Here is a 23,768-nt window from a genome sequence, read left to right as displayed (position 1 = left end):
GGGATCCGACACCAGGAGAGGTGATACCATGAACAAAGATGGAAGCATCCTTATCAAAGCCGCCACAGCTTCAAAGCTTACTAAGTAGTATTTGGCCCTGTAATATTTATCAAGTACATCAACAAATATATCTTCAAAGAAATGGATCCTACAAAGGATCAAGCCATCCCTACTCCATGTTATAAACTTACATGCTTTCCCCATGTACTGATTTTCATGTCAGTCTCCATGAGAGCTGGGAAGTAGATGTTCAGTTGGGGTCTTAGCTAATGGGGGTCTGTGGTTGGCCTCTGTGGATCCTTGATACTGTGTGCAGACTTTGATTTCCATGCATACTTTTCTAGGGGGAGGGGTCCTGGCTTTCATTAGATTTTCACTGGCACCTATGCCCCCAAAGGGCTAAGAAGCATTGAAAAGAACACACAATTTACTTCCTGGTGAGACAACAATAGATAAGTACATGTTACTTGATTACAGGGTGGCAGACTTCCAGCTGAATTCAGAGGAAGAGGGAGAAGGGCAGGTGTTTTCCAGGGTCTGTTGGGAACCTGGACCCAGCATGTAGAGAATATGAGGATCTGCAGAATCTCCAGCCTGAAGAATGTTCTCTTGTACTTCAAAGGAACCTTGACTATGAAAGTGTTAGGCAGTGACTCAAACAGATTACCAAGAGCGTTATAAAGATAGTGGAAATTCTAAGAAACTTTTGTGACAGGAAAAAGAGAAAAATCAAGCTGGGTAACTATCAGCAATATGTGTATCTGGGCAGAAAACATTTTCCATAATTGGTTGAAAATCAGAATTTTCTGCCCACTGGTGCTTTGTCTCAATGCCCCCACTTTACAGACTGGCATTAGTCTATAGAAGGGGACATTATTTTGAAAACAAGAAACTCCTGTTTTTCAGTTCCCACTAAAACTGCATTCCCTTGCCTCTTCATTTTCTTAGCTAAGCCTAAGCATTTTACCCTAGAGAAAAGAGTATAGATCCAAAAGGAACAGATCAGGGGTCATTGTTCAGCTCACCTCTTTAACAAATCTGACCGCATGGTCCAGATTTTATGGAAGACAGAAGAGGTTTCTAGAGGCTGAGGTTCTCTAAAGTTCAAACACTGGATTTTGCTTGTTCCTTAATTGGGATTCAGGGAGGAGGAGCTTCATAGGCTGTCTGTGGTCTCTGGCCCTTTAGCCCCTAATAATTTGGGACAGCTATAGCAGAGTTGACTCAGACCCTGAGGAAAGGCTTCAGAGGCAGACCTGAAGGGTTCTGGGTCCCCTCAGCTCCTCTGTGAAGCAGAGAATATCCAGAAGCAGGCTTATGGAAGACTGTGGGTGGTGCTGGAAGGTGAGCTTCCCAGGGACTCTTACAGTGGGAGGGAAGGGCTGCCTTGGGGCTAGACAGTCAGGGCCCTGGGTCTCGTGGGGAATGAGAGTGACAGCCATGATGGGGCCTGAGGGAGAAGGACCGGGTTCTGACCTTGTACACAGGGAATAGACCACAGGTTCTCAGGCTTTGGGATGATAGCAGGGCAGGAACAACTTCATGAACAGGCACCCCATCACTAAGAAGACCTGCAAGGACCCATCTCAGCCCTCAGATGGCCCTGCAGCCGCAAGGACACCACAGGCTCCCCCTGAGGTACCCCCAGATGGCAAACATGGAGGAAGTGGAGGGGTTAAAGGGCTGATTATTTACGTAGAAGAGGAAAGATGATTTTAAAGAGATAAAGATGTTGAAATCGGAAGAGGCTTAGAGTTCCTGGATTGGCTAGTTTATATTGCTGCTGGCTCTGCAGACTGAGGAGGTGGAAGAGGAAGGGTATGGCAGTTACAGAAGGACAAACCATCCCCTCTTCCTTGTACCTGTCACTGTAGCATGTGGAACTGGAGACCCAGGCTAAATAAGAAAGTATAGTTTAAAACACCTAGTGACGGAATACTCATTAAGATAAGCTAGGACGGTTTCTTAAACAAGAGTCTGCTGATCTATTCTCAGTGGTCTGCAAGTCCCTATTTATAATAATTTTTAAATTTCGGTTTTCCTTTCATTGATCATCTGGAAAGAAGGCATCATCTCAGTCACCAGGGCAACAGAGTGTTGCCAACCTGACCTCCATGGATCTTAGGTTTTGAGCCAGGTATCCTCTGACCGATTCCTGAGGAATCTGGGGATTCTCAAGTTTGGGGAAACACAGAAAGGGAAGCACATGGAGGTGATGCGGATGTGAGTGGGGGCCAGGCCTGGACGGTTCTCAGAGCTGAGCACATTAGTGTGGATGAGTATTGCACTGGGCACAAGACATGCCAGATCTTATTCAAGTGGCCTGGTAGTTCTCGCTGTATCCACAAGGACGCTGGGCTTGAGGAAGCTGTCCAAGGTCACATGACCAGCGTGGGGTCGAGCAAAGGCCAAGCTCTTCCCATTCTTACAAGACAAGGCCAGATGCTCCAGATTAAATCAGGCTCATTAGGAGAGGAAGATAGAACCATGGTGTAGGGACGGAACTGGACAGGAAAATGATTTAATCCCTTCTCAAGTGGAAGTTTCAATGAGGGAGAAGATAATTTTTTTTTCAAAGCTTTCTGGTACCTGCAGATTTCCTTAGAGGACTGACTGTCTTTACCTTCATTCACCCTTGTGATCTGACCTTATGCACCCTGAAATCCTGCCTGTTTTAATTTAAAGCAATTTCTCGCTTATTATGCCTCCCCATCATCTTTAACAAAATTCTCCACATGTTTGAAGGGAGCCCTGTCAATGTCTTCTAGACTGAGCAACCCTGGTCCTAGAAATCTTTTTTTTTTCCCCCCACAAAGCCTGTCTTTCATCTGCTGGGTCATTTGAGGGAGCAGTGGGAGGCTCAGCATTTTCTCCACCTTTTAAAAAAAGGCCCAGCTACAGGATGACTTTCAAATGTTACATATCGGACTTCGTTGACTATATCCTCATGTCCTGGTGGTTCTCCTTGTTTCTGTTGATGAAAAATACCGAACCTGACCTAAAAAGCAGAATTTCTGCAGCTTGCTTTTAGATATTTTAGTGAACTTCAGAGAAAAGCCCTGACTTACAGGTTACCCAGCCCTGGTAGTACCGTCTGTGCCACATGCATGTTTTACTTGCAAATGTCTTGATGGAGTTGTGCTGAAGCCGGAGAAGAGAGGATGAGCCTCGGGCTTGGCTGACTTTCCTGCTGACCTGTTTTTTTCTGAGGACGCAGACGATTTCTGTCTCTGGTGCCTTCACACAGAGGTTTGTCCTCTCCCAGTGTATCACTATTAACCTAAAACTAGTTTTATTCACAGGCTGTGCCGCGGTGATGAAGACATTTATTTTTCTCATAACTGGTGTGATAAGAGCAGTCACGTATACACAGACACATACCAAATCCTCGGTTAGCTAACATGGTGGAAATGGGAACATGTCACCTGGAATCTTAGCAAATTTAATATTACAATCCATTTCCTCCTGCCTCCGTGAGAGCCCCTTCACAAAGAAGGGCCTGAGTTTGGCCCGTGGAACCGCCCAGAGGGCAGATGTGAGCTCTGCCTTTGGTTAAAGGAAGTCGTGAAAACTTAGCACCTAGATATCGATCAAGAAGGTTTATTTTTAGCTTTTACAATTACAGGTCAGTTGTCCTGGTGTGGATCCCAGGCTGTTTTCCGAGTCTTTCAGATTATAAAATTGATTTAAAAACAAACAGACAAAACCTTAATCTCATCTGGGGCACACCTCCCTCTCCCAGAACAAAACATCGTATCTGACTAATGGGCTCTGCAGCTCGTCCATATTTTTTCTCTTTATCACCTTCTATCTGACAGAGACTGTACTCGTTCCCGAGTTGTGGTAGCCCCATATAAAATATCTAGAAAATCACCAGCCTGGCCTGCTCAGGTCGATATTTACATGAGGAACAGACATTTGAGACACAATTATTTTCATGCTGACCACAACTGGTCTATCGTTTTGTAGAGAAATCGGTTAAGGAATGAAGCAGATTAAGGGCGGATTTCATCTTTGTTTGTTCCTTTGACTCTGCACCGAAACTGGGTGTAGACCTTTGGATTTTGATGGCAGTTCAGGACCTGGACCTTAGTGCCAGCACACGATTCAGAACTCTCAGGAAGAGTCTCCTAAAAGTGATGGCATTCAGGGCGGGGATTGGGGTAGAGGGACGGAGGGGTGTTCCAGATCCCCTTCTTTTCGTGGGTTCCTAAAGACTTGCTATCCATTTTGAGTGAACTGAGTTGGGATAGAGAATTCAACATTTTATTCACAGATCGAACGTGGTTTGATTGCCACAAATAAGTAAAGGCCTAAATTGATAGGGAGCCCTGGTATTTAGTATCTGTCCCAAATAAAGACTATAATTGAACTATTGTAGAACTAATGTCATCACTTTTAATTACTCTGATGGCTCTCGGTTAAAAATCCCGTACAACAGGGCTTCTAACCCAGAGTCTGTGGAAACTCTAGGGAAGTTGCTGCTCCAAAAACTCCTTGACATTGTATGTAAGCCTTGTGTTTATGCATGCACCCCCCCCCCACACACACACACTGGGGAGAAGAGTTTGTGTTCCTCATGTTCTCAATAGGGTCTATGACTCAAAAATATTTAAGAATCACCATTACTCAGCAAGCATCTCCTTGTTTTCCAGACCTATTTTCTGCAACTGTCTTGGAGGGCACACCTAGCACTCCTCATGCTCAGAGGGAGTCCCTTGACAGATACCCCACTAAGACTTTTCTTTTGTTTAGGGGGTATGGGTCATACCTGCTCGAAACTGTTTCTGGGTTATTATCAGTACTTGCCTAGGCTGCTGTGTAGGTGGGAGGAAGGGGCAAGGGTGGAGGGTGGCCTTGTCTCAGAGTGGTTCAGCTTCCAGCCAAATTATTTTCTTCTCCTTAAATTTTCATTTCAGGCAAAGTCCCATGCCTAAAAAGATTTGAAAATCAATGTGAAGAATTTGGTGTGGGATGCAGGGATTACCACTCTTTGATCTGTATACTGGAGGAAATTCAAATACAACTGAAGAAGATTGAAGAGCTTGCTTGGGGGTTTTCTCTAGGCACACCTTAGAGGGATGTGCACCTGTTGGGTGTCTCCGTGTTCATGGGATGAGGGGTGCCACACTACGCCCAATTGCCGTGATCTTCCTGGCACTTCTCAGAGGCCATCCCCTTGAATTTAGAACTGAACAATTCTCATGAACCAGGGCTTGAGGAGGTAGTCATCCACTCCTTCACATATCCCAAAACTGAATCCTGGAGTGACCTGGACCAGGAGAGGTCAGTGTAATTGGCCACTGATAGACTGATGTGATTGAGATGTGCCTGCAGTGATGTACTGGTCCACACTGAGTGACACGGTGAGAAACAGCCTCTAATGTGTGTGCTCATTGGAAGCAGGTTATAGTGGAGGGTGATGGGTTCTGTTTTCTCTCCATGAGGCCCCATGGGATAAATTTCTCATGGATCTCAGCTCCAAGAGCAGCATCCTTTAAGGAACAGATTTAGCATTGTAATATGGTTTCCATGACTCAGCAAGCTGCTCATATCATTCTCTTCCCATCATCTTCTAGAAAGCACAGAGCCAAATTTGGGGCATTGTTAGGTTGTAATTAGGACCTCATTGCATCCATATTATGAACTAACGTTACTCTTAGTTTCATTTATTTCTCCCATCCTGATTTTCCCTTTGTCCTGCTTTTCTCATGTTTTCATTTTATTCTCTTATGTTTATATTTACGAAAACCACTTTAAATTCTTTCTGTAGCAGGGTATAAACACACGAAATACAAAAATATTTACAGATTGTTAGTTATAAAGATTTAGTAGCTTCCCAATGTGGCAAGATTCTTAGAACAGACATCTTTTTTTTTTTTTAATTTTTTATTTTTTATAAACATATATTTTTATCCCCAGGGGTACAGGTCTAGAACAGACATCTTTTAAGAGTAATTAAGACCTTGCCTTCTAGACCAAGGGGCAAATTTACCTCAAGGAAACAAGTTGCACTAATGAGTACTACAAAAAATGAAACGTCAGAGGAAACTGAAATAGCTGCCTCCTGCCATCCTGATGTCTCAATCAACGAAAAATTAATTAGCAGGTTTCCATTTTAAAATGACATCTGACAAACGTCACTCTACAACCTCTCCAAAATTTTCCACCAAAATGGTGTGGGAAGATACAGAAAAAAGTGAAAACTTATATAACCAAGAAAGAATGGAAGTCAGCTTGTTACTAGTAAATGGATGGGGACAATTTTTCACTAAGTACAAAGCCCATGCCAATGAATTGGAAAAAAAGAAAAGAAAAGAAAAGAAAATTTTTGGAGACTGGTCCACTCTTTCTCTCTCCTAAGTAGTCAGGATCATTGCTGCCCACCCCCACCTTCACGCCCCCATCCCCCCAGTGTTCTCCCAACCTCAAACCCTGGTTCAGAATATGAGATAAATGCTCACAATAAAATAAACAAAAATCAAGCCCTACTCCCAACTCTCACTTCCTCCTAGTTTTATAACCACTTAGAAAATGTATCTGCCCAAAATATTCAGGAGGGCAGAGGGAAGAACTCGTCATGGAACGATGTTGCATTCTAGGAGATGTGGTCATGAACATGTAAAGCCCTGCGGGAGAGGGGGAACTATAAACCATGTGGAAATATGGAATGAATTTTGTTCTTTTTCACTCATTCATTCAATCAACATATGCATTTTCAGTTGTAGGTTCTTAGCCATTTGTTCAAAGAAACATATAGCAAGATAATGAGAGTAGGGAAAAGCTCCTCTCAAGCTGGCCGAGGGGATGACTAACAGAAAAAGTTAACATGGAATTTATGGAAAAATACTGCGGAGCAAAGGAAACCAAAGGTAGCTTGAAGGCATAATGTTTTACTAATTTTACTAACAAGCAAGACACAATGTCTGATAGTGATTTTGTGCTTTCATTAGGGCATAACAATACAGAATGTCAATGAAGAGATATGGAAAATTATGAGGGAGAAGCACTCAGACTAAGCAAGGCTGTGGCATGCGATGAACCGTGAGACTGTTGAGACAAAAGACTGCAGCAACACTGGAAGCACAGCAGTAGGGCTGGAGCCCACATCTGACAATGGTAATCACAGAACTAATCCTAGGAACACAGATGGGTGACGGGAGGACGAAACTGGAAAGGACGTCTAGAAGGTGGAGGACGAGATCGGAGAAGGGGAAAACAGGGAGAGAAGATCATAGACATGGATGACAGAGAATCGAGATTCAACGTAAGCACTATGGTGGCCTGGAAGAAGTCAGAATCAAAATGACAGAAGGAAACACTCCTGAGTTGAGAAAATACCTGAGTGTGCAGAGAAGAGCTCACTGTCTTACGTGCAAGGGTACAAAATGAGAGCACACCACCCTTCTGGAAAAAGGTTTGCGCTTTAAAGGTAACAGCAAATCAAACAAATGTCGGAGAGAAGAGAAAGCCGTTATACAGAAAGGAAAAATTAGGCTGTCTTCAGGTGTCTGTTCTTCACACTAAGGCAGGAGGTGGTAAAATACAGGCTTCAGGGCTTTGGAGGGAAATTAATTCTGACCTACAGACATCATCCTACCAGTGGACATTGGGGGTCGGGGTTCCAGAGGTCAGAGAACCCGTTCAGCCATCCATGGTAACGGATTACAGAGAGACTCCACGTGCAAAGTTACAGGTGTGGTGAGATCTGAGGCTGCGGACGCAAGTAAGAGAATGTGTGACAGGACTTCTGTCCTCAGCAGACTCTACCTGCTAATCAGGGCTGGTGAGAGCATGGGTGCAGCAGGGAGTGGAGCTGCCAGCCTGTGCTGATGTGCCTCCTAGGGACTTGCCAGACTCAGAAGGGACGGAAAGTAAGAAAACCACAGAGCCATGAAGACAACAGTAGAAAAGAGTAGGGATGTTACAGAAATGAGGCCTGGCAGACATGAAGGCGAGGGAATGTGAGCTTCTGGGCAGGACCTTGTCTGTCCTGCTGACAACCAGAACAATGTGCATGTGCACATGGAGTTTGCCCTCGACAAACAGAGAATATGTATTCTTTTCAAACACATGTGTGCAGTAGTCATAAAAACTGGCCATAGATTGGGTCACAAAGGAAATCCCAACAGATTGCCAACAGCAAAACCACATAAACCATATTTATTGCTCGCAATGCTGTGAAGACTCAAAATTAGAGTCAAAAACAAAGCCAAACCAACCAGATTTGGTTTGCATTGGTTTCTTTTGCAACTAATGCAAAAGAACTGCATTGGAGGGGAAATTCATTATATATTCACCCACATCATCTCTGTATAAAAAATATACATATATGTATATATGTCAGCTTTTCAATTTATGAATCGAACAGTTTTTGTTTTGCTTTTATATTAAGTAATAGTTTCCTCTTACTTTCCTGTTTTCTAATATTTTCTAATACATATGTTTTCTACATAATCTAACATATAAAATTCACTTCTAAAACTGCCTCTCAGTAGGGGCAGACCTGGATAACTTTACAGGTGAATTCTTCCAAACTTTCAGAGAATTATCACGTCATGTAAAGTATTGTAGAAAAAGAGTTAAAAACTCTCGCCAAGTCATTAGTATAACCTGATGGCAAAACTGAACAAGATGGCATGAACACAGAAACCTGCAAACAGAAACCAGTTTTTATAGGAAGGATTCAGTTCCCAATATAATTTACGCAACAAATGAAAAGACATCTCAGAGCTAAGCAATCTATTAATGCCATTTACAATCATTAACAGAAGAAAAACTATCTTCTCAAGAGAGGGCAGAAAGGAGTTGATAAAACTCACATTCCTGATTTAAAGTGTTTAGGAAGCCAAGAACAGGCAGATGCTTCTCAGTTCTGAGGATATCTACTAAACATAGAGGAGGCAACATACTTGACCATGTAGCAGGGCAAGCAGGTGTGTAAGGATGGCAGCCGGACACAGACCGAATGCCAATGTCACTACTGCTTCGGAGTATAGCCTCGGTTGTCTCCAGGGCCGTTTAAGACAAGGAAGAGAAATAAGAGTGAATCATGGGAAAAGCCATAAAAATGTCCTCCATGTGGACAAGATGATGATCTGCCTGGAATAGCTAAGACAATCATGTCAAAGACTAGTAGGACTAAGAATCTATTTATTAGGTGCTAAGTTATAAAATACAAACATAAAATCAACAGTGATCTATACACCATCAGAAACCAATTAGAATGTATAATAGATAAAAGAGATCTCATCTACAATATCAACAACATGTACAACATATTGAAAAATCTCTAAACGAAAAAAGTAGGAGGCCTTGAAAAAAATCTCTAAAACTTGAGTAAAAGTAAATTGATGGAGACAAATATGACACCATTGGATGGGGAGTCACAATATTATAAAGACATAGATTTTTCCCAAATAGATAAATGCATTTGGAACAATCCAATCAAAACTTAAAATTTTTTTTTCAAGATTGTAAAAAGTCATTCATGTGAGTAAAGGATTGAGAAAAGTTAAGACACTTTATAAAATATCAGTGAAAAACAACTGTGAAGGGAAGACCATCCACTGGATATTAGAGTATGTTACAAAGTTATTAAAATTAAAATTAAGTTGTTTTTGTACACAAATGGGACTTCTGCATCCATGGAACAAAATAGAGAGCATAAGGAAGCCGGGCTCATGGAATAAAAAAAGGTTAATATATATGAAAGGGGGCATCTGAAGCCAGCAAATTAAAGATGAATTATTTACTCATGATTTGGTGACAAAGGCTTATTTTGAAACAATAGGGTTAGATCTGACCACATTATCATCCAAAAGAGCAAAGAACAGAGGAACCAAAGGGCTCACTGTAAATTACATTGCTCAGAATAGTCCCTGCCTGGTGCAAGGTGATAATAAGAAGACTGACTTTTATTGGGCTTATTACTGTTTTAAAATTCTCTACAGGACGTGCATGCCCACTGCTTGCACCCTGGATGGACGGCTCCGACTGCCTGTCAGGAGCCACCTCAAGGCAAATCTTTGGCAGGTACTGTGTGGACACGTGCGCTGACATTTCTGTCGCTCACTGTTAATAGCAGGCAACAGGGGAATATGGAGAGTAAGAGGATGATGCTGCGAAAATAATGACACCTTTTCAGAAGTGTATTTCTAAATGTCCTATACACATGTGACCACTGCAGTTATTCTGGGGGAGATGGTGGGGATTTAGGTTGTGGTCGGGGGAGACTATATCTATATGTTCACAGTTCTTTTTTAAACATTATATTCACTTATTTATATAATTAAGAAATATGCAAACAGTTAAAAATACGTCTATATCCCTGTATGTACATGTACACACATATATAAGATCTAACCTGAAATATATCTAACCTTATAAAATATATATGTATATATATTATGTATATATATGTGTATGTGTGTGTGTATATACATGTAATTTTTTTTTTTTTTTTTTTGAGAATTGCCTTAATAACGGAAAAGGGAGAGGAAGGAGGACTTAAGTTAGTGCAACACCACCGCCACCTATCGGGGAGGAGAGGACACTGTCAGGGAGGCAGAGAGAACACAGGCCCTGTCTTCTCCCGCTCAGTGCCTTGCAAAGATGACCCCCTGAAGACAACTTTCAAGCCACCTCCCAACAGACAGGAAGCTTCACATAGCCAGTGGGTGTGGATGCACGGCAAGGGAATCAGGCAGACAGCCCTTAAGACTATCCCTTCGGGCAAGGGACCCAAAGTCTCTGTCAGACAGCCTCCCCTTGAGCTAGAGCACAAGGAGTCATCACTGAATGGAAGCTTCTATTTCTACTGTAGGACTGCAACAGCCCCACTGGACAAATTTGTAACGATCTGGTTTTACAGAGGAAAACACGAGACCTTGGACCAAAGAAAGGATGTTTTCTAGGCTACATATTAGCAGCTCAGGCAGGATTGATGCCTGATTCTGGGACCTGAGGGCCTCTGAGTCCACAACTATGTCCACGGGGGCCTCTCCATCAGGGATCCGGCTGATGCATTCGCAGTCATAGCAGACGAAGGTGATGTCCCCACCTGCATCCCCAAGAGCAACCTGAGTTGCCCGCAACCACTGGGGACAGTTTCTGGCTCACTGATCATTTCCCACCTGAGACCTGGGTCTGTCTCTTCTTTGCCTGAAGGATTTTTCAGTTGTGCATGGAGTTGATGCTCCCTTGGGTGGGGCCACTCTGTACCAAAGGCAGATGGGAGACTGGATGAAGACTCCTGTTCTCAGGTGGGGGGTGTGTCCCACATGGTTCTCGGAGGGTCCCTATAGCCTACATTAATAGGCCCTTCTCACTGCCCTGGCTCACTCTTGGGGTTCCTGGGATTTCCTTCCACCTAAACCTACACCTGAATCCTTGACTCAGAGGCTGCTTTGCTGAGACCCAAACTAGGGATGCAGGGCACAGTGGCTGACTATTATTGGAGAGGCAGTAGGGTTCCAGAAGTGGGTGTGGTTTCTCCAGGAGTGTGAAAAGTCAAGTTGATGGCAATGTGAGCCTACAGAAGGGAGAAGAACCTAACCAGGTCTTCCATTAGACTCTCAGTTTCAAATGTAATCCATTGTTTCTATAAGGTCATTCAAAGCAAATGGTGTGGGAGTGCATGCAAGCGTGTGTGTGTGTGTGTGTGTGTATGGGTGCATTTTTCTGTGGAGAGAGTCCATAGATTTTATCAGAGTCTCAAAGGAGGTTCATGAACTAATCCTCATGGGCAGAGCCACTGAGGATTCTGAGAGGGGATGGGAGGTGACCAAAAGAATCACAGAATGCGAGTAAACTGTGCCCTGAGTTATCATCTTAAAGTAATATTTACTGAGCCCTATACCATGTCTAGGACAAAGCTTAGTTCATTATAAACATTGTCTTATTCATTCATCACATCATCCTTTGAAGTGGGCGGTAATAGTATCTACATTTAGAGATGAAGATACTGAGCCCTAGCCCAAGGTCACACGGCTGGATCTGAAGCCAGGCAGCCTGTCTCTAGACCCCAAACCCTTAGCTCCAAGCCAGCGGCCCTCAAGCTTTAGGACAGCAGAATCCCCAGGAGAGCTGGTGACCGCACCTGCCTAAACCCCATCCCCAGAGCTTTTGAGTGGGGCAGGGCCTGGGAGTGTGTATTCTAACTCGTTCCCCACTGCTGCTACTGCTCTGGGGGGGGGGGGTCACACTGCAAACCCGCTTGGAGCCATAAACTCTTGTCTCCACAGAGGAGGTCACAGAGCCCTAGAGAGGCGATGGGTGCTATCTAGGCTACTCAGCTACTTAGCAGCAAACAGATGAGAATCTGGGTCTGTGAATTCTAACCCTTTCCACACCACTCCCGCTTGGAGGAGGGCACATCTGGCTGAAAAGTGTACACCACTCCGATTACCTGTTGTATGTCCAGACCCTGGGAATGGGCGTTGGAAGAAGACAATTCCTCACTTGGCTCCTCGGAGCCCACGCGGGCCCTTCTCCACCTCCTGGCCTTCCGGTCCATGGCATAGGGGGCCTCTTCAGGCTCGCTGCTGTCTGAGGTCTCCCTGCTGGGGGCCTGGGGGTTGAAGTTCACGTCCAGTTCTCCCTGCAGGCGCAGCTTCTCTGCTGTGGGGTCCCTGGGGGCCTTCCTCGGCAACCAGGACAGTCTTGCCCGGTGCCCAGCTTCCCGGCAAGAGCCTGCAGAGGAGGTCTCCGAGTCAGAACACATGGCCTCGGGGTTCGGAGAGAGCCCAGAGTTGGCGGCTGATGGGCCTTGGTGCAAGCTCTGGGCTTGTGTGGGCTGAGGCTGGGGGTTTCTGGGCTGGCCTCGGGGCCATGGGCACAGTGTACTCAAGGCCTCACTCCAATCAAAGTCCTCCTCGCTGTCAGAGCCCATCTCGTCGTAGGCAGAGGCCACGCTGGAGGCTGCCTCCAGAGCCTGGAACGTGCCACTCTTAGGTTTGGCCAGCAGGCGGATGGGCGGCAGAGTACCATCCTTCAGGGCCACCCAATTCCCATCGGGGCTCTGCAAAACCTCGGCCAGGTCTGCGGGGGGAGGGAGGGAGGGAGAAACCAGACAGGGCTGTTATTAACTGATGGCAAGACGGGGTTGCCCTCTGCGTCTTCCCCACTGCTGGCTCGGGGTCCCAGGGAGCAGCTGATTCTGGGAAGTCCAAAAGGGCACACCTCTTTAGGAGGCAGAATCGTAGGTCCCCAAGAAGCCCCTTGAGGCCTTGCAGGCCCCAGCGCTCCAGGGATGAGGAGATACTCAGAGGTCGGCTTCCTAGTGCATTTCTGCCTGGGTGGATGGTCCCCTCCATCTCAGAATGGCCCCTCTCCTGCCCTGGGATGGCTGGGTTGGAAAGGCGGGGGGTTGGGGGGACAGCTACTGTTAGCAGCCTCAGGTCTGGCTCTTTGCCCCTTGGGCCATGGCTGTCCCTGGTCGGATGAGAGAGGACTCTGTCACTGGCCCTGGGCTCCCTCAAGGTTAACACACTCTGCCCTTGGCACTCCTAGAGATCTTACCCACAACGGTCTTGTGAGATGGCAGTGTGAAATAAGACATACACACGCACACACGCACGCACCAAACTCTGCCCCCAGTTCCTGTTAATATTTGGTCTTTGACCCCAGTTCCTGACACAGGGCTCCTCAATTAAATCCCTTATAATTTCCTGGGTGACGGGAGTATCTTTTATTCTAAGGGGGTGACTCTGGGCGGCTCCAAGATGGGACTGGCCATCAGAAAGACCAAGCCATGATTAGAAATTCAGAACTTTCAACCCTACCCCCAACCCCTGGAGAAGGAAGAGGGGCTGGAAAATGAGTTAATGATCGACAGTGGCTACGGGAGGAAACCTCCATAAACGTCTCCCAAGTCTGGGGTTCCGAGAGCTTCCTGGCTGGCATGTCTGTGTGCCGAGAGAGACACCCCAGCTCCTCGGTGCTCAGGACCCTCCAGGACCTCACCCAGTGAACCTCTTCATTTGGTTGTTCATCTGTATCCTCTGTTATATGATAAACTAGTGAACATAAGTATTTCCCTGAGTTCTGTGAGCTGAGCTGCTCCAGCAAATGACTGAACCTGAGGAGGGGGTTGTGCACAGCCAGTCGGTCAGAAGTCCAAGGGACGACCTGGGACTTGTAATTGGTGTCGGAAGCCACATGGTCCTGAGCCCTTGATGGTGGGATCGAGAGCTACCTGCAGGGAGACAAGGTCAGCACAGAGCTGGAGGCCCCCAGGCCGGTGTCAGAGAACTGGTAATATGGAAAAACCCCACACATCTGGTCCCAGAAGTGTTCTGTGTGAGCCACAGAGGGGGCAGAGTTTATTCCTGCTCGCCATGTAAGTTTACTTTCAACTCAAGGACATGCCTCATTCCGGAAAGGATGTGAGGGAGAAGGCGGTTGGTAATTCCAATCTTCTTTGACAGATGGGAGACAAAGGTGAGCGAGGTTATGTAACTTGTCAAAGGTCACAGGGCTCACACTTGGTCAAATCGGGTTGATCTCGATCCAACGCCGAGACGGCTCTGGCTTAGAGACTGTGCTGTGGACACCAATGAAGGCACTGATCAAGGTCAGGCTGGAGTGGTCCTCACTTGGGGATCATGGTCCATGTTGGCCCACAGTGGGCTCAGTTTTGCCCAGAGCATCCGTGATGGCAGGTGGCTGGGGCCCCAAGGGTAGACCTGCATGGCAGAGGGTGACAGCTGCTTGATCTTTTTTTTTGCAGAAGCTGAACAGGATAGTGCACCCAGGGAGTGAGTAGGATGGACGGTGCTCCTCAGCCACGAGTACCTGGGAAAAGCCCCGCAGCCTGGGGCATAGCAGTGGCCGACAGAAGCTGTGTTCCTGCGTTAGAAACCTTACAGGACTCCCTGGGGTTTGCGTGATGAGGACCGCGGGACTTTGGAGGAGACCCCCTTGTGTGTGGACACCAGCTTCTGATGAGGACCGCGGGGCCCTGGAGGAGACCCCCTTGTGTGCGGACACCAGCTTCTGGGCTGGAGGCCTCCAGGGGCCACAGCTCCGCTGTGCTGGGACACTGGGGCAGCATCTTGCAGAGGCCGTTTCGAACACAGATTTCCTACTAGTTAAATGATTACTGTTTTGTGTAATGAAGTAAAAGTTCCCGATGTTTCACAGCGTTGTCCACAGAGTGCTGTATGTGCCAGGACTGCTGTGGGCCACAGCCTTTAGGGAATTCAGATGTTGTTTGAACACATTTTCAGCTGGAGTCCCTGGGGCACATCAGCGGTCTGACTGCAGCTCAGGCTAGCCGGACATCTGTGTTCCCTTTCTTCTTGAGTCAGAAAGTGGGGCTTCTTTTCCTCCAGGAGGATTCCAGGCCCGGGGCTGATTTAAGCACAGTCTTCCTGGAAGTCTGAGGGCCTGGGTCCTGCCTTTCCCTGGCTGCTCCCTCTACCCTTAGGGTTTGTCGCTACCACAGTCTCCACATGGTAAAGCTCCAGTGACCTCTCAAAGACCTTATCTGCTTGGTTGCTCTTTTCCCAGAGCACTTTCTTATCTCCCTGTACAGATGTGGCCTCCTCCCTCCCTGGGTCTTGCTAGGGTGACAGGCTGTCTCGCTCCTGCCATGACCCAGTCTGGGTTCTGGCTGATCATGTACGTGGCTGAGCCCTCCTCCCGATGATGACAAGGTTCCTTTGCCAGGGGCTGGATCTCAGCAACCTTTTCAGCCTGCTGCATCCCCCCAGCTGGCGCAGAGGGAAGAGCAGAGGCCGCTGAGTCAGGGTGCCTGCGTGGAAACCTTGGGAAGCTTCTCAGCCTTGGTACTCTCATGGGTGAAAGGGCCACAGCTAATCCCGCCCTCGTTGGGTGTGGGGATTAAATGAGGTAACACCCACCAAGCCAGTTACACGTGCCTGCTCAGTGCAGGAGACGAGTTCTTCACAGAGCTTTCCCCCTTATCCGTCCCTGGGCTGCCCTAGAACTTTGGAATCAGGCAGAGCCAGGGCTGAGCCCCAGTTGTTGTCCCCCTGGCAGGGGACCTTGGTCAAAGAGCACCCCTGAGCCCATTTCCTGACCTAAAAATGGGGACAATGCGACCCTCTGTGGCTTTCAGAGGATTATTAGAAGACAACATATGTCAAGCCTCGATCGTACTGTCTGCTACCCCTCAATCTTTTTACCTTCTGTCTGCCGAGTTGGCCTCCACCATTGGCCATGTACTGCCTACACAGGGATTCATTATCTACCTATCCTGTATTTACAACTGTGTACCACAGCAACTACTGTCCTTGGCCATGGGAACGTGCAGAAGAGAGCCTAATGGTGGTGTTATTGCCATTTGCAGGTAACGGGCTCTACCTGTTGTGGTGGTAATGGTTGGTCTTCTGGGGAAAAGGGTTTCTATGTTGCTGGCATTTTCCCAATGCCATGTCCCAGTCTCATGGGTCAGGTGGTGTGGAAGGCAGGGACCACAGAGCCCACCTGGATTTTTCCAGAAATACGCAGGCTTTCTCTCCGAGAGGCTGTTTGTGGCCAGGTAAGTGGTGATTTTGATTTCCCCTGCAGCAGGCGATGTGGGTCTCTTCGGCCTTCACCCTCTGGCCTTCCAATTGCCAGCACTTGCGATTCTTGGCCCGAAGTGTGCTCTGGTTAGCAGAGGCTGCTTGGCTGCCCCAGGGCTGGCGGTCATCACAGCCTCCGGGAGCAGCTCTGACCAGTGGCAGCGGAAGCTGGTAGATTAGTACCCCCTTTCCTTTGCCTGCTACTGCCCAGGAGGGTGTCCTACACTCGTTCTTGCTATTTCCCCGCCCTGCTCCATAAGGAGTCATTTCCTTGCCTTGCCTTTCCTTCCCTGTCTCATGTCCCCTCCTCCCCTCTCTGTGTTTCCTGAGCTCACCTCCAAACAAGCCACAAGTCCTCAGATCTTTCTATTAGAGTCTGCACACAGACACACTCCCATGATGCAAAGCAGACTCGCCCTGACTGTGGAGAGGGATCACCTTGAGGGGAGAAGTATGGCCATGCCGCCCTGCCCAGCCCCGGGCCCTATACTGAGTTGTTAAGTCAGCCCTCTGGATGGTCTTTGGAGACCCAACTCCCATGCTGCTTCTCAAGGACACATCCATGGCTTTCTTACCTTAAGAAGCTAGACTTCTCTGTTCTCTGGGCTTTGCAAAAAGCTCTCGTTTTTGAAGACTTAAACTATACTAGAGCTAATTTTCCTGGTTGTCAACCCCCAGTCCCCTTGCCCCGCCACAACAATGACCAGAGGATGCATTTTCTTCACTGCCCTACCTCCAGTCCATGAGCAGTTCTGGAACCTGCCCGGGGCTTGTAAAGACTACTTATTGGTGAACCCAGGCACCCACAGGATGCGGGGGCAAGACTGCGCGCGTGATGTCAGGCCCTCCACAGCCCTGCTGTCTGCATCCTCTCCTGGGGTCACAGGAGGAAGTCACATCAGGAAAGCCCCCACGAATGCCACTTTGTGCCTGGCTCCCGGGCTGGTGGTGTTACAGACGTGGTCATGCACCTGCCTTTGACACCCACTACCCGGAAGGCAGGGATTCAGTCTGTCGCTGGCCCCCTCTTCTGCCTTTCACAATCCCAGTTCACCACATTCCGTTCGTTCTCCTGAGGAAGCTAGAAGCTGGCCAGCTTTTGTCTCCACAAAAGCATAGCGGGCTTCCTGAATGCCCACCCCTGTGAAAGCCTGGTTGTAAGGAGCGTGGTCGGAACTGCTCAAAGCTATACTCAGGTCCCACTACCATACTCTCTTAGTCCTCTGGGAATAGCCGTCGAGGACCCTGCACCCTTCATTCTCTCCTCTGTCCAGATTCTTTCTCTTCTGTGGCTGTGCGGCAACAACCAGTCAGCAACTACAGAGCAGAGCCCGTCCCTGATGGCTATTTCCAGCCCCGAGCATGTGCTGTGTCTATAGTGGACGCTCATTCAAGGTCTATCAAGGGGAAATGTGTCTGGGGAGGCATCCACTGACTGCTGTGAGCTCTTCCGGGGCTCAAAGTGGACCTGCTGTGGTTTACTCAGCCCACGGTGTCCCTCTAGCTGACCCCAACCGTGAATTAACAGGCTCTGGAAGCCACCTTTCCCCTGGGGCATGAGAACTGCGGAAATAGCCAATGGCCATTAACCAAGATGACCTCTACCTTGGGTCTCCTCTCTTCTACATTTCTGCTCTGCTGAGACTGGGCCCTGTTCCCAGGTATAATCTGCTTCCCGCTAAATGGATCGGACACTCCTCGAGACCTGTGGGGTTGGTCTGGACATTTTAGCATGTCAAGGTCAAGCATTCCTCAGAAAAACCAGTGCTTTATAGTTTTGTTATTTTAAATCTCTATCCTGAGAGATGTGTGGAGTTTTTGAGAAGAGTGTGAAATCTTTTCTGTGTGTGATATGGTTGAACTAAATTTTATGTTTATGTACCACTAATAGATAATTACATGGGTGCTTTATTTTACAGAAAATTAGGTAAAAAGAAATCATGTTTTGAAAATCAAAACCCTTTCCAAATTTATTTGGAATGCTCCTAAGTCAGCAGGGAACTATTCTGTGAAATGGAGTGTTTTCTAGAAGTTCTGATCATCTCCTCTAAACTTAATCGTGTGTAAGCATGAATTTTGAAAGGCTATTTGTTGTGGTGTTGTTTATTTGTTTGCCTTTATGGAGGGAGGGACACTTATTATCATGCAGTAGTTGAAAAAGCCTGCAAATTGGAGCCATAATGTTTGCATTTGGCCACATTAGCCGTGGAATCTTGAACAAGACACTCACCCTCATTGTCCCTCAAGGTTCTTGTCGGCTACGTGAGAGAATGGTAACTCTCCGTAGCGCTGTTGGAGGAATGAATAAAGTAATGCCTGCAGATGGACCCTGTTCATGGTAAAGTGACTTTTAGAGGGTAGTTATTTTTGTTTATGGAAGATAAACATATGCCCTGTGGAATTTTAGAGCCCCCTCTCTGTGGGAACTTTCAGTCTCTGGTGAGAGATAGAGGAAGGAAGAAAGCCTATGAATGAATGAAGAGATACTCCGGGCAGCAGGAGGAAAGGAAAGAAAAGCTTACTTAGAATGGAAAAAGGCACTTCAAAAACAAAAACCCAAACCATATACATAAATAGGGAACATTTCATGTGCTCCCAGAATCTCTGCAGATTCTACTGACGGGTGGGTTCTACTAAAAGGTTCACATGGAAATGATCTGTTTTGGGAAATTTTTAGAATGACTGTTAAAAAGCATTGCATGCTTTGTGGTTCTTTGCACCTTGAGGACAATGGAATTTGTTTCAATAGCTGTGGATTCAATATTTTCCCTTAGAGAGTAGAAACGATAGCCCAATCTTTAAAAGCCTATTTCTAAGGTGAGTATTTTGTTGCTAATTTTTCTGGCTGTTGTTCAGAAACAGATTCTAGATCTGACATACAGTGGGAATTGAGAATCCTCTCATGGCTTCTTTTGTGAGGACAACGCTCCTAGCTCCCGTTACGTGAGGTCGGGTGAGGAGAACAGACCTGTGCCAGGGCAGAGCGAGCATCTTGGCTTAGACAGTCACGGAGCCCAAGAGACCCACGTGACCTGAGCAGGGGACTTCGTGGTCCTCAACTGTTAGCCATGTGGTTCCAAGCACCTCCAGCCTTTGGATGTGTAACTTTGGGAAAGCGACTTAGCTAATTGGAGGGTCTTCACTGTGAAGGATTACGTGACGTGACTGGTTTATGATGGACTGTGTGTCATGGATGTTGAGTCTCTGGAGAGGGGAGCTCAAGGGCTTTATGCCAAGGTGGGATGTTCTAGGAGAAGGAGCGGGAAGAATGGGTAGCAGGCCATCCCCAGGAGCCGTGGGGATGACAGTTGTCCATCAAAGACTTGTGTGCCCCGTGCCTCTCGTGGCATTACCAGCATTGCTGGGATGCACCCAGCCAGGACACCTGCCAGGCCCTCTGCACTGAAGTTGGGCTGTGTGACTGGTTCCTGTCTATGGGCTGGGAGTGAAAGTGGTGTGGGCCATGTCCCTGCTGAGGTGGTTAGGAAGCAGATGCACTCACTTCTCTGTTCTGCTGGCTGGTGTGAATAACCCAGCAGAAAGCTCAGAGGCCATGGAGGACAGCAGAGCCTTGGGCCTCCACAGGCGTCCCATAGCCAGGACACTGTATTGCACTGGTGTTTGATGAGAACCTAAGCTAGTATGTTAAGCCACCTAAATGTTTGGTTTCTTTTTTATGGGAGCGAGTATCACCCTTACTATTATGTAAGGTTTCAAAAAGGACACTCTTAAAACCAACCCTCACTGAGACCCAAATCCTCTAAACACTGACATAGCCTGCTAGGTTGGATTAGTGTTTCTGGCCTGCATGAGACCTGTTCTGGTCCACGTGGAATGGGAAGCTGAAACGTGGCCAGGCAGCTGAGGCATTCTTAACATCCTGGCCCTGGAGCACCCCAGCCCCCATCGTCCCACAGGTCTCAGCGGGAAGATTGCCCAGTGGAAAACACAACTGCGTTATATGTGTGTGCTTGATAGAGGCCTCATGACTCGGTGGCTCGGCGGCCCCCAATGGGCCCACACCAACTCGGGCTGAGCGGGAAGAAGCCTCCCAACAGCACTCCTGAGACCCACAGACCAACCAGATGCCACTTAAAGCCATTACTTGTCTTGTCCAGCCTGTCCGTGCTCCTCCAGCTGGGCAAGGTCACCTCTTCCCGCAGTGGCTGGGCCTGGCTCCTCCTCGGCCATGCCTCCAGGGAAGGGGGCTTCAGGGCGCCCTCTCTGGGGAGTGAGAACGCAGACTGGGACTGCTGTGGAGAAAAAAGAGGGGAAGAGAGAGGACTGAGGGGCACAGTCATGGGGAGGGATGCCGTCCGTTTTCTGGTAGACGACACAGTGTGGAGAAGGCATGTCTGATGGTGTTGGTTCTTTCCGCGCTGGGGCTTACCAGCTGCAAACAGTGCGTAACGCTGTATGACAGTGCCAACAGGCCCTGTTGATTCTGCTGAAGCTGGCCAGGTCTACCCGAAAGCATCAAAACCCTAGTGGGTAGTGGCTGCAGACAGCCTTTTATCCAGCCATCTTCCTGGCAACATTTCTTAGGTCAACCGTGCTCAAAAAAGAAAGCATCTTCCCTCGGAAGACCTCCAAATCCAAGTTTGGGCAGCCTGCACAGAAACTTTGGGTGCAATGTCAATCCTACAACAGATTCGTGAGCCAAGTATGGTCCATCCACAAACCTACAACTATTGCAACATGTACCACTTAGCGTCTGAATTAAAGAAGGGAAAAGGAGCTGTTACCTAAGAAGTGGAGGCAGTGAGATTTCAAAGGACAGGCGGAGACACTGTTTGAATCATATCACAGGTACATGGAGGGCGAGGTCTGAGCTGGAGGACAGCCAAGCTAATACACACAACAAGCGGCTTTCAGCTGAGTGCCGCTCCCTTTATTCCAAGGGCAAGAAAGCCTGGACTCTGTCCCTTGTGTCGGGAAAACAAGGTTTTCACAGGGATGGGTATTCAGGGAGCCACCTATGATTTTACTAAATCCTTAATCTGATGAACAGCTGCCAGAGAGAAAAGAGATCAAAACTGATGGTCAAATGAAGTTAATAAAAATGAAGAAAAAAGTCTTTCTATGGCAAACCCTGTGTACTCAGGGAATATACCCCTGACACTCATCCCACCATGGTCTGGCAAGAAGCCTCCCCTTCGATGTAATCCCACACATAACTGCATATACTGTCTTACAGTCCTACTAAAACCTTTCAGTTCTTCCAAAGACTGTGAGCTCCTTGACTGCAGGAATGGTGTTTTGGGTGTGATCCTCTGTTGACTTCAGACAGAGTTTAGACAGAAAACTCCTTAAGGGAGTTGACCATCCTTTGCCATGTGCAGTATGGAGCCATTTTCTATGCCCTGACTTTGCTATTTTTTTTTTTTTAAATATCTGCCAGCTTCTCACTATAAATCACTGAACACATGCTTACAAAGAAGGAAAAATGACACTGAATGTTTCATTTTATAGAGGGTCACATGGTATCTTATATTTGTCTGTATGTGTCTTGAAGAGTTAGCTTGGGTCCATTTTTATGGGACAAAAGCGCTCCCCATCTACAAAAGCCTACACCAAGAAATGAAAAGTCCCTGTGGTTCTAACACGGAGGATGGCATCTGTGTTCTTTGTGAGCGAGTTGGGGACCCCAGACTTTTACACTAGATTTCAGGCAAGCCATTGTTTCATACTAGAAGAAAACTATACCTTGACAACCACAAAAGACCCCAAGATCTGGCTTCACTAGGTTTCCAGCCAGGGTGGAAAAGCTCCTGTTCTGAAACCCAGACCTAGTTTTGCCACAAATTCAATGCAATAAACATATTTACCAGAAGATGGCGACAGGATAATGCATTTATTCACCAGTTAGCTCTACCTCTTTGGCTCCTAAGAAGTGAAGGGATTCCTGGAGTCTTTTATTTGCTCATGATCCTAGCTGGGCCTTTGTGCCCCCTCCTTTGTTCTCACCCATGACCTCTGCTTTCCTTCCCTTCCTCTTACCCATCCTACTGTCCACGGAAGAAGCAGGTCTGATAATAAGAGGAAGGGCTGGCCTGAGTTAGTGTCTGCCTGTCTATAAAGGGAGGGGGGTAATGGCTGGTCCATGGTCCAGGAGTATCAAGGTGCCAGCAAGGTCTTGCAAAGATGAACCTGAGAATCGCATGTTGAAACAGGTCAGCCTCAACTCTTCAGGCACCAGCTAATGGGTGGTGTGTTTGGCACTGGGTCAATGCCAGCTTCCTCTTGCTCTGTGGGATTCTGCGGGGGGCGGGGAGGGGGACTTCGAGTGTTCTGTGGCTCAGTTTTCTCATGTAAAAGGATCAGTGTCATGCCTGGTACATAAAAAGCACTCAAGGAGTATTAGTCAAAATAAGAGTATTTATTACACTCTACCGCTGAGCCGGGACAACATAGGCATTCTCTCACTTGATCTGATAGGGTGCACACGAGGAAACTGAGGCAGGGGATGAATAACTTGCCCAAGCACATGGTTGGTGAGGCGGCAGAGGCAGGGTCTGACCTGGGGTCTGTGTGGCCCCATGCTGATGTGATTCCATGCCTCCTCCATGCTGTGCCGAGCCCATGCTGCAAGCCTGAGAATACCTTCCTCCTCGCTAACCTGCTCCGGCCGGGAAGGACTTGCCGTTTGAGCCAGTTGGCTCTGATGCTCTGGGAGAAACACACAGCACAATCATGAGACCTTGTTCCACACTCGCTGCCTACCCTGTGTGGGCAGTGGTGTGACGTGCTCCTTGCATCTCTTGGAACGCTCTATTGTCATTATGACGAATAGGACCATCAGCACTGCCAATAGGGCGGGCTTCCTGAGGGACTGACCATGGCACCAAAGTGGTCTTCACTCACAAGGAGGTTATTCAATAAGACAGGAATAGGATGAATGACAACTGAGACAAAGCTTTGCTTTGTGTTTTTGGGGTCTGGCATAGATACTAAATTCAATCCTGTAATTATAAATAATGAAAAATACTTTAGATCTATCCTATAAAAGGAGAGCAAGAAAGAGGGAGGAAGGGACAGACACGTAAGAGGAAAGGCTGAGAAAAATAGAGAAGGATAGAGAGGGAACAGAGAGATGCCTCTTGGTCACTGGACGCATCCTAAGAGCCTGGCCCCTGGGGTCATCACGGTTATTATCAATAGGATCACCAGGTTATTATGAAGATGACTTTGTATATACATGTTCCCAAAGAGGCAGGCATTAAATGAATTACAAGA

General features: G+C 47.3%; 1 protein-coding gene across 7 annotated transcripts in view; it reads right to left on the bottom strand.

The window, feature by feature from the left end:
* The window catches only part of LOC101679873 (myosin VIIA and Rab interacting protein), a 404,555-nt gene that overhangs the window by 57,136 nt on the left and 323,651 nt on the right, over nt 1-23,768 (bottom strand). For 6 of the 7 annotated variants that reach the window (XM_045089187.1, XM_013049827.2, XM_045089185.1 and 3 more), the window contains 2 exons: nt 20,638-20,785; nt 12,410-13,041 (listed from right to left, as the gene is read on the bottom strand). In XM_045089187.1, the coding sequence (XP_044945122.1) occupies nt 12,410-13,041; nt 20,638-20,785 (780 nt within the window). The remainder of the gene's footprint in view (nt 1-12,409; nt 13,042-20,637; nt 20,786-23,768) is intronic. The other variant, XM_045089188.1, reaches the window with a different exon arrangement.

Source organism: Mustela putorius, unplaced genomic scaffold (assembly GCF_011764305.1).
Source record: "Mustela putorius furo isolate JIRA1106 unplaced genomic scaffold, ASM1176430v1.1 tig00003834_pilon_pilon_pilon, whole genome shotgun sequence".
NCBI lineage: Eukaryota > Metazoa > Chordata > Mammalia > Carnivora > Mustelidae > Mustela > Mustela putorius.
Note: the sequence above shows the minus strand (reverse complement) of the source record. Positions and strands in the feature narration are given on the sequence as shown.